General features: G+C 53.6%; 1 protein-coding gene across 3 annotated transcripts in view; it reads left to right on the top strand.

The window, feature by feature from the left end:
• The window catches only part of TCOF1 (treacle ribosome biogenesis factor 1), a 32,539-nt gene that overhangs the window by 10,605 nt on the left and 11,149 nt on the right, over window positions 1–10,785 (top strand). The window contains exons 3-10 of one of the 3 annotated variants that reach the window (XM_019506135.1): window positions 387–487; window positions 820–1,165; window positions 2,324–2,418; window positions 2,917–3,089; window positions 4,153–4,270; window positions 4,937–5,203; window positions 5,850–6,110; window positions 10,116–10,308. In XM_019506135.1, the coding sequence (XP_019361680.1) occupies window positions 387–487; window positions 820–1,165; window positions 2,324–2,418; window positions 2,917–3,089; window positions 4,153–4,270; window positions 4,937–5,203; window positions 5,850–6,110; window positions 10,116–10,308 (1,554 nt within the window). Of the gene's footprint in view, window positions 1–386; window positions 488–819; window positions 1,166–2,323; window positions 2,419–2,916; window positions 3,184–4,152; window positions 4,271–4,936; window positions 5,204–5,849; window positions 6,111–10,115; window positions 10,309–10,785 lie in introns of all 3 variants that reach the window. The other 2 variants (XM_019506136.1, XM_019506137.1) reach the window with 2 other exon arrangements.

The raw sequence follows: 10,785 nt of genomic DNA, 5'->3' as shown, positions 1-10,785 counted from the left end.
GTTCAGTTCGTTCAGAAGAAGCCTCTTGTATCCCAGGATAATTGCGTCCACACGAGGAGTGAGTGGTAATGGCTGTTGGGAAGAACTCCCCGCACAAATGAGCCCCTGCTCGCATGCGCCTTTGCGGGGCACGCGGCTGTTGGAGCACAGCTCCTTGCACGTAGCTAGCCCTCAACCCAGTTCAATTCTTCTGTAGCCCTGGTGCTGGATGAGTATGGGCAAATCATTCACCCTCGCGGCCTCAGTTTTCCCATCTCTACAATGGGGATAGCTATGCTGACCTCCTAGATATAACCCCTAGCTAGCTCTGACTTCGGGTGTCGCGCACTGGGGGCAGCCTGGTCTTTGGGCCCTTGCTTACTGCGGCTTCCCCTCCTGTGTTGTAGCTGCCACACTGGTTATTCCCAACTCTGCAGTGAAGACGCAGAGCAGCGAGGATGAATCCTCCTCTTCAGACGACACTGCTGTGGCTGGAAGGGGAATCGAGGTGAGGTTGCGCTGGTCCCTACCCTCTTTCCTAGGGCTGCTTGTGCTTCGATGCCAGGTCTTCCTGGGAATCTGTCAGCACAGCCAGGTTGGATGGTACGGTTGTCTGTCTCTTCAGTAACGCTTCCGGGGCATAAGTCCCAGCGTAGTTGCAGCTATCATGAATTTCCCTATACTGGGAAAATGTAGCTGCTAGCTTTGCCAACAAACCTAGGCTCGGGTAGACTTGGGCTGTGTCTGCATTACGGGGGTGGCTTCTGGGGCAGCAGCTTCATGCAGATATTGGAGGTTTTGTGATTTCTTTGAACTGACTTCCCATAGTGTTTCCTGCAGGTGAAGACTGCTCTTGCAGGTGGCAAGGCTACGAACTCTGTGCAACATGCCATCCCCAACAAAGCCAGCACCCCTTTGGGTAGACCAAGGGCTGCAGCCACCGGTCGGAGCAAAGCCAACAAGCTAAAAGCTGATGTGCCAGCTGTTGCCTCGACTCCAGCCAAAGCTGGGCAGAAGAAAGCTGCTCCTGGTAAGCCAGGGCCTGCTGCAGCAACTCAGGCCAGAGGTGCCCAGAGCAAAGCAGCGGCAACAGCAAAAGCAGCAGAGAGCTCTGAGACCAGCGACTCATCAGAGAGTGAAGACGAGGAAGAGAAGCCAGGAGCAAAGCTCCCAGCCCCCAAAATAGGTAAGGAGCGCTGGGGCTGTAGAGCAGGTTGCATTGCAGCTGTCAGGCCCAGGGTGAGAAGTGTGATTGCAACTTTCCTGGAAAACTATCCGAGTAAATTGCTCCCTGTGGAGGCTGAGGAAACCCTGGGAAAAAGGGAGCAAGGCCAACATCATTGCTCACTACCAGATTTTGCAGACTTTATACGGGGCGTACCCCTTCTTCTGGGGGGACAGAGACGTAGGTGCGCTCTAGCGGGGGGGTAGTCTCCTGTATGGGTGTGTCAGGTGGTTTGCTCAACACAGCCATCATGCGCTGGCATCTCCGGCTGCTGTCTTTGCCCTAGGAAAATTCCTGCCCTGTGGTTTTTTCAAAACGTCTGCAGCTTTCCAGGTTTGGTCTCAGTCCAGAAATGAATCTGTTGGAAATTTTTAGAGAGGTCCTTTTCATCGCTTCTGAGATGAGAGAGTGCGAGGGAGGGAGGGAGAAATCCTTGTGAAGACATAGCTTCATTTAGCGCACAGCCTGAAAAATGCTGTTCATGCACACGGCTCGGTTTTGAGATGAGTTACGTGCGTCTACCGAGCTTGCTGTAGGATCTAGGACTGGGCGCGACTGCTCTGTAGCAGAGGAAGAGACTCCCAGGTGTGTGTGTGTGTGCAGGTTTTACTCTGAAATACCATATTTATCTGCATACAACATGCCCCCGAATAAGACTATCTATGAATAAGACACGCACCTTGTTTTGGGAAGGCTGAATGTAGAAGAAAAAGAGTTTTGCTTTTAACCATGCTGTTCAGACTCAGGTTCCTCCTTCAAGACATGCAGCCTAAGTTTTGATTGCTAATTTTTTTGGGCGGGGTGGGAAACATGAATGTGAGATGTGAATAAAGGAGGCATGGGACTGGAGGAATTGTTTCTGACCTTCTTGGGAGGCCTTTGCTCGTCATTAGGCCCTGCCCCATGTCATGACCCTAAGTGGAGCTCCCCTTGGGAAGATGCAAGTGGGGCTTACGGTTGGAAGTGGAAGGCTACCAGGGGGAGGGTGTGGGGATGGCTGCTTTAGCTTTACCTCTCTCTGGCTCCTGTAGCAACAGCAATGCAACTTTTTAGAGCTTTCTGCCTGTCCCCGAAGAGAGAATATGGGTAGGTGACAGTGGCTTCTTGCTTGTCTTCCAGAGCTGAAGCCGACCGCAGCAGAGGTAAAGAGCAGCGAGGACTCCAGCGACGAGACATCATCCTCTGAAGAGGAACACAACCCCCCAGCTGCCCTGGTAACTCCTTGAAGAGGGGTCAGAGAACCTTTGACCATTCCTGACTGCCATGCCCATAAACACTCAGACCTCCCAGTCATGCCTCAAATTGCAGAGGGCCTTCTTCAGGCTGCTGTGGCCCCTGAGGAAACGGAGGTGTCCAACCCAGCAAGGCATCACTGCCTGCTTCGGATGGAAAGTCTGCATCCTGCTTCCTCCCCAGTGGGGCAGGGCAGAGGAAGGAGGAAGCCCAGGGCAGCGTTGACCTGCCGGATGCTTCATTTAATCAGCATCATTATCCACGCAAGTGTAAACCGACCTCCTGCAGATCCCGGCTTTGCCCAGGGTCGTTGTCCAGGCTGCTCAAAGTGTTATGGGGTCCTTGCTCGGAGTTCGCTCCATGCACAGATTGTGGTGCCTGCCACCTCTGACTTCACATCCCAAACACTCCTTTCATTTCCCTCCTGCTCCAGATGTTGTGTGTTTGTGCTTAGATCACTCTCTCTCTCTCGGCTGTAGGCGAAACCAGCTGTGAAAGCAGCACAGACCAATGCAACTCTGACGGAAAGCACGCCCGTCACTCCAGCGTCAACTGCAAAGAGCCCAGGGAAAGGGTCCGCCCTGTCTCTGCGGAAGCCCACAGCTGTTGCAGCAAGCCAGGCCAAATCAGCATCTGTGAAGCTCACGAGTCCCGCACAAGCTGCTGTGAGCACAAAGCCAGAAGACACTTCAGAGAGCAGCGACTCCTCCGATAGCGAGCACGAGGAACCCACATCTGTAGTGCAGGTGTGTCCATTTGAGACACTCTCTTCCCCCTCATTTGCTTGTCCCTAAGGCTTGGAGTCTTTCTGAATGAAAGACGTAGCTGGATGACAGTGCAATGTAAGGCCGTGTTTGTAAGGAGGTAGCTAATGCTTCTAGGTGGTTTCTGCTCCAAACCTCAAGCAAATGCTGCAGGTTAAATCCTATCATGCTTTCAAGTAAACAGACAATGCAGGAATTCCTCCCCTCCTCCCACCCAGAAATGGCAACTCCACCGGGCATGTATGACCCCTGCCCTGTATCAAGACATGCGGGTACATCACAAAGCCATCCCTTAAGAGCGGGAGGAAGAGCTCCCTGGAGAAGATGGCAGTGCCTCTGCATGGCTCTGGTGTCCATTCATGGCCTGTCCTAGGGGCACTGCAGCCCAGCCAGAAGCCGACAGTCATAGCGTCAGTCAGGCCTAGGAGTGCTGCGTACTTGTAGATTCAGGTGTTCAGGGGAGATTTTAACCACATCGAAAAGTTTGGTGCTTTTTAGCCTTTGGGTTCCCACGTCTTGGGGAGCTGAAACTTCCCTTGGCACGAATTGCCCCCTCCCTGCATCGTCTGCATGGCTGTGACCAGCGGCACCAGAAAGCCCACGAGGAGTTCCAGCTTCTCCCTTGCCCTGCCAGACAGTGTCTTGCTCTTCAGACTGGTCGCTGGCTTTCACCCCTTCTTGGTCATGGGGACCCTAAAGAATCTCCTTGTATCTGCATCTTAACCCCTTGTCTCTAACCTGAGCAGGTGAATTGTGTCGTCTTGGGTCTGCTCTTTCATTCATACTGGTCTCTTGGCTCTAGGCGAAACCAGCTGCGAAAGCAGCACAGATCAATGCAACCCCGACGAAAAGCACGCCCGTCACTCCAGCGTCAACCGCAAGGAGCCCGGGGAAAGGGTCCGCCCTGTCTCTGCGGAAGTCTGCGGCCATCGCAGCCAGCCAGGCCAGGTTGGCACCCGTGCAGCTTACGAGTCCCGCGCAAGCGGTCGGGAGCACAAAGTCAGACGATGCTTCGGAGAGCAGCGACTCGTCCGACAGCGAAGATGAGGAACCCGCATCCGTAGTGCAGGTGTGTCCGTTTGAGACGCTCTCTTTCCCCTCATTTGCTTGTCCCTCAGGCTTGAAGTCTTTATGAATGAAAGATGTAGCTGGATGACAGTGCAATGTAAGGCCGTGCTTGTAATGAGGTAGCTAATGGTTCTAGGTGGTTTCTGCTCCAAACCTCAAGCAAATGCTGCAGATTCAGTCTTTTAACAGGCAAAGCAGGATTTCCTCCCCTCCTCCCACCCAGAAACGGCGGTTCCACCTCTAAGCAGGCCAGGGGTCATGTGCCCGGCGAGCAGGTGGCCTATTGCACTGAGATTCAAACCTGTGATGTCAGGCCTGGTTTCTGCTGCTTTGTTTGGGTGGGAGAAGTTTGGTGCATTTTAGCTCTTGGGTTCCCACGTTTTGAGGAGCTGAAACTTCCCTTGGCACAAGCTGCCCCCTCCCTGCATCGTCTGCGTGGCTGTGACCAGCGGCACCAGAAAGCCCACGAGCAGTTCCAGCTTCTCCCTTGCCCTGCCAGACAGTGTCTTGCTCTTCAGACTGGTCGCTGGCTTTCACCCCTTCTTGGTCATGGGGACCCTAAAGAATCTCCTTGTATCTGCATCTTAACCCCTTGTCTCTAACCTGAGCAGGTGAATTGTGCCGTCTTGGGTCTGCTCTTTTGTTCATACTGGTCTCTTGGCTCTAGGCGAAACCAGCTGCGAAAGCAGCACAGACCAATGCAACCCCGACGAAAAGCACGCCCGTCACTCCGGCGTCAACCGCGAGGAGCCCGGGGAAAGGGTCCGCCCTGTCTCTGCGGAAGCCCGCGGCCGTCACGGCCGGCCAGGCCAGGTTGGCACCCGCGCAGCTTACGAGTCCCGCGCAAGCAGCTGGGAGCGCAAAGTCAGATGACGCTTCAGAGAGCAGCAACTCGTCCGACAGCGAGGACGAGGAACCCGCATCCGCCGCACAGGTGTGTCAGTCTCTTCCACACCCTTTCCCATGTGCCTGTGCACCAGGAACTGTGTAACTGAATCACGGTGCAATGCCAGGTCATAGTTCCAACTTTATATCCTCCCCAAACATCAAACCCATGGTGGCGATTTGGAGCCCATGGATCCTGTATTTTTATTTAAAAGATGGGAATCCATTATTGCTTTCAAGTCGACATAAAATGCAGGAATTTCTCCTTCCCGAAAGTGGGAATTGCAGCTCCACGCGTGCCACAGGTTACATATGCCCTGCGAACAGAGGCTGAGAATCAAACCTGCAATATCAAACCAGGCTTCTGTTGCTTTGTTTAGCGTGAGAGGTCTGGTTCTTTCTAGCTCCCTGCTTTCCATGCCTTGGAGTTGGAAACTCTCTTGACATCTGCATCGTTTGTGTGGCTGTGACCAGTAATACCAGAAAGGCAGTGAGGCATTCCCGCTACTCCCTCACCCTGGCAGATAGGGTGCTCTTCAGGCCGGTCACTAGTCTTCTTGGCATTTGCCACTTATCCAACCTTGGGACTCTAAATCTTGCATCTGCATTTTAATTCCTTCTGCCTTAACCTGGGCGGATGAGTGGTCGTCCTGGGATAGCTGTTGTTGATACCTCTTGCTTTCTTTTGGCTCTAGACAAAATCACCTGCAAAATCTCTGCAGCCCAGCCTGACACCGGCAAAAAGTGCACCAGCGGCTCTGCTGTCCAGCAAGACCACTGCAGCCCTGGCAAAGCAAACACCTAAACCAGCTGTACTAGAGCAGGCCAAACCAGTGCCTGGGAAGAACAACACCCCTACAAAGGCTGCTGTGAGCACGAAGCCCCAAGATAGTTCAGAGAGCAGCGATGATTCAGACAGCGAGGATGAGGCTCCCCCTCTGCCGATAAGCCAGAAGGTGGGTTGGTTGCTTGCTGGGAGATTGTTACTTTTGCTAGGACTTGGTGTGTAGCTTCTGGTTTTGCTGGGCGGGGGGTTGTGGGGGGGGGAGGTTTGTTGAGTATACTGATATTCTTAGGATGCTAAGACCATATGGTGCTTGAAATTTCAGCCCTTGAGTGAGAGATCCCTCCTCCACCTTCTTGGTTAGAAGAGTTGCCGTGATTCCTTCTGACTTGACTCTTTCTTTCCTTTCCTTTCGAAACGCTGCATGAGCTAAACAGCCTCCAAGTGACTAGTTTGTGGTTACAACATTTTTGGCGCCTCTTTAGGACTCTGTTTTTCACAGAACCGGCTGCTGCCAGAGAGAGCCAACTCCAAAATCATTGCAAAACATAATTGTGAAGTAGAAGCCAATTCTAGGAGGGTCCCAAGCACTTCCAGGGTGCGTCACTCGGATGGTCGAGTACAGAGGGACGCGAGGCTGGAGGAGACCTCCCCAGTCGTTGTTCTCGGTCCCCTGTGGCTGCTGGCAGCCACTGAAGCAGATCTTGTCCAAAAGAAGCCCCTGCCCACATCGCCACCACGTAACACCCAGTGAGCAAACTCGACAGTATGTCATGGGAAAAACCAAGCCCCCTGGCCAGTGTAGCAGCAGGGCACTTAGATGCTGGGGGGGGAAGAACCACACCTGTACAAAGATGCTGGTAAAATAGGATCAGGTGGTCCCAGGAAGTGGATACCACCCCTTGCTACTGAGAGAGGCAAAATAGACCCCGCAGTATTTGCCAGGATGAGAGTCCTTCCTGACCGGAAACTGAGCCATCGCTTTAATCTTGAGCTTGTGCAAAATCTCCTGTTGTTTAAAAGCGTGAGGACTGAAATCAGCTGAAACTCTGGGCGAGGAGAGCCCCAGAGCGAAGCAGTTTGCTTCGAACTGAACGTTGATGCTGCCCAGGGGGACGTACAAGGTTGTGACCCTGGCCCAGTCAATCCGTTCCTCTTGGTAAACCAGTGAAATATTTAATAAGAGTTGCATGTGGCTTTTCATAGCCCTAATCTGACTTTGGGGGCATCTGCGTGACTGGTGCTATCTCGGTCTACCTTCCACAGCACTGTTGCACTACAACATGTCTTGATCCTCAGTAAGGATGGTGTGTGGATGGGGTTTTATGCTACGTGCCGAATTCGTGCAAATCCAGTGAAGATCGTCCATTGTAACAATAGTCATACGTGAAAAATGCATGTTCCCAACCCTAGCATTAGTTGAAGATGGTGATGCTGTGACTGGAGCCACCGGCTTGCTTGCTGAAGGCAATTAAAGGATTCAGCGTCTCCATGCGCCACTGTTCTTGCAAATTTTCAATCCCACATACCCACTGCTGGTGCCGAAGAAGAGTTTGTGATCGAATTGGAGGTCTGTCAAAACTCAAGCAGGCTGACTGTCATTGAGGCAGGGCCCTGGATGCAGGGACGTTTGAAGTCATGGCATCCTCATCCGTGTCCACACTCCCACCCTCCCGCTGGATCTTGTCTTACCAGATGGGGAAGATGAGGTATTTGGGCATATGCCCAACGACTGACTTACTGTATCCTGCCGTTTCCTGTTGCTTCTAAGCAAGATTCAAACAGATACAGGGAGCTGGAAGCTGCTTCATCTTTCACTGTGGGGGTGGATTAGCACAATTAAAATGAACATCATGCCTAAATTGAACTACTTAATTGGTATGTTTACCCCTGAAGACTCAGGAATATTTAGTCAAAGAATTGACAGGGTGTTTGCATATTTCCTCGGGGCTGGAAAGATGAATGAGACTGACCTCGAAGAAGCTGTAGCAGAGTTTCGCTGGCTTCTCTAGCAAGATGCCCGTTCCCACCCGTTCAGGAGGGCCAAAAGCCTCAGCAGCCCCCGCTGACGGCTGCGTGTCTCCCATTCATCGGCGTCCACCATGAGATGCTTGTGCCTGATTGTGGGTTTTTCTTTCCTGGTTTTTGATGTGGTTAAAATCTCCCCTGAACACCTGGATCTATGCGTCCCAGCCCTCCAGAGCTGAGATCTGGCCGGGCTGCGTCTTCCCTGCTCAGCTGCCCTGTTCTCACCTAGCGATCTGCCTTTGTTTCCAGATCCTCCCGCTGCTGCTTTGTGCATCCTTACGTAACATGCCTCCATGCTCTTTCCTCACATTTTAACCATGAGACCCTGCTCTCGGAAAGAGAGCAGGAGCCTGCCTCGTTGCTAGGAAGCTGGAGGAGAGTTGGTCTGAGTCTCTTTAAAAATCCCCCACAGCTGGTAGCTGCCTTGCGGGAGCGAGAGCGCCTAGTGCACCCCCGAGTAGGCAATTCATCTCCCTCTTGGCGCCTGCTTCGAATAATCCCCCTTGATTCACCATGTCAAAGCTGGCTTCTTTCTTGGAGATAGTGACTCACTTGAATCAAAACAGTGCAGCGAACCCACTTCTTCCTCGCTCCTCTTGTAGAGGTCTCTGCGCTGAGCCTGAGCATGCCTGGTTTGTTTGGAGAGCCGCGCGATGAGGGGATAAACATGCAGATGCTGTCGTCTGCTTAGCAAGACGGCAAACGCTGCCCCGCTGGTAGCGCTCCGCTGGGCTGTGCCAGACAGCTGGCTTTGAGAGACGTCCTGAAACTCGTGGCTGCTGGAGAAGAGCCCACCCCGTCCATGCATTGTCCGAATGATGCCAACCTGCTTCTGGAGCTTCGTTTGCATGCATAGGTGGAGTGGGTTTGGGCAAGGGAGGGAGGAGAGGAACTTTTTGGGTAGCAGTGTTGCAGGCTGTGTAGTGAGGATAGCTCCTGGAGGCAGAGAAGGACTCCGGGGTGGACGTGGGGGCTTCGGCGGACAGGCTCCCCCAGTTCGGCAAAGAGTCTGCCCAGTGGACGCTGCCCTGGAAGTAGGTCAGGTTGGGTCGATTCTGCGCCCGCTCAGCCTGCCAGACACGGCGTCGATCTCCTCCTCGCTCTTTTGCAGGGTGCCGAGCGCTCTGCCGGAGGCTGTGCTTCACGGCTGAGTGGGCGCAGGGCTGGGGAACATGTTCCCGGGACTCCTTGCAAAACAGGGTGACTTCTTGCTCTTGTGCAAGCAGCCAAAGGGCCACGGGAGCCCTTTGCCACACGCTCTCTCTCTCAAAGCAGCTGGGAGGGGTGAGAGAGAAGGTCTTACCTGGCAATTTTATTTTGAGTGCTGAAATAATTGGCACCTTCTTGCGTCAAGATGGCAGCTGCACAGAGCTCGGAGACGTGGGGCGCGCTCTGCCTTGGGCCTTGGCAAGCTGAATGCTGACAGCCACCATTCAGAGGCTCAGCCCGAGCGGAGTGGTGCAGGTTTCTATTTTGACATGAATTTAAGGCATTTGGCTGGCACCCAGGGTAAAAAGTCCTTCCTAGCAGTAGTGCATTGGGCCTCCCTTTCCTGCTGAGCTCTCTGGCGCTCTCCCAGCGTGGGGAGGCAGCTGCTTTGTTTCAGGTCTTGCAGTCCTCTCACTTTGCCTTCTGTTCCTTGCAAGTGGAGTAAGGTCTCTGCTCCTGGGAGGCCTAATCTGTCAGTGCATTAAAACAAACCTTGCTCACACCGGTGTGACACTGGTAAACCTAGAGGAAGTGGCTCTCCCCTCAAACCGAGCCTTACTTCGGCCTGACAATAGGGAGGTGCAGTTCTCAGAGGTATTGAGACTCTTTCTACCAAGAACGCTGTGACAATATGGGAAGACGAGGTGGGTAAACCCCGGGGTCCCAGTCATCCCCGGATTTATCCCGATAGGGATGTGTCCTATTTCCCTTCCAGTCCCAAGCACTCCTCCAGAGTTTTGCACTGCAAATAGCAGCAGCCTCCCACCCCAGAAGCAGCTGCATTTCACTAGTTTCCAAAACGATTATAGTTCAGACCCACATTGTTTGGGGAGGAAAGGAGGATAATGACATGCGGGTATAGTATGCACCACGCTGGCAGTTCTCACGTTGAACCTCTTGACTGTTGATCCCTGACTGTGTTTTCTGTCTTGTTTTTTGGGCGGGCGGGGTCAAGAGGCTGCCAGCACTGCTCACGTCCCCCAGCAAGCTCAGCCAGACTGTGAAAGCCGGGACTCCTGTGGGAGCCCCTGGAAGCACCTTGAAGGGCAAAGGCTCCGAGAGCGAGAGCAGCGGTTCATCCGACAGCGAGGCGGAAGAGACCCCCGCAGCTCTGAAACAGCCTCTGAAAGGCAGTAAGTCCTTAGCCTTCTGCGTTGGTATTTGGGGCCTGTCTTCTTTGTTCTCATCTCCTCTCAGCTTCAGCTTGGGCCATGGCTAGATGTAGCTAGACCCGTTTGCAGCTCGGCTCCGTTTTGCCTAGACTGCTGCAAACTGCTCTCTGCTCCCCGTTGCCGGCAGCCAGCACCTGCAGGGAGCGGAGCGGCTTTTTGGCCTAACGGATGCCCTGGAGCTTTCCATCCAAGGCTCAATCCAAAGGCTTTGCCAATGGTATTGAATGAGCTTGGGGTTAGGGTAGGGGAACAGGGGTGGTGAATTGGGGCAAGGGTGGGGTGAGGAAGTCTGGCATCACACGGGCACCCCCAGCTGATGCAGGTGGAGGAAAGGTCTCCGTCCGGTGTAAGGGCAGCTACAACACGATGTGTTTCCCCCCCCCCCGCCAACCCCCCCCACACCCCTCTGGCTCTTGTGGTTTATTTGCACAATGGGGG

This window comes from Gavialis gangeticus, unplaced genomic scaffold, assembly GCF_001723915.1.
Source record: "Gavialis gangeticus isolate Ggan-Ray unplaced genomic scaffold, GavGan_comp1, whole genome shotgun sequence".
NCBI lineage: Eukaryota > Metazoa > Chordata > Crocodylia > Gavialidae > Gavialis > Gavialis gangeticus.
This window is presented reverse-complemented; position numbering and strand designations above follow the sequence as displayed.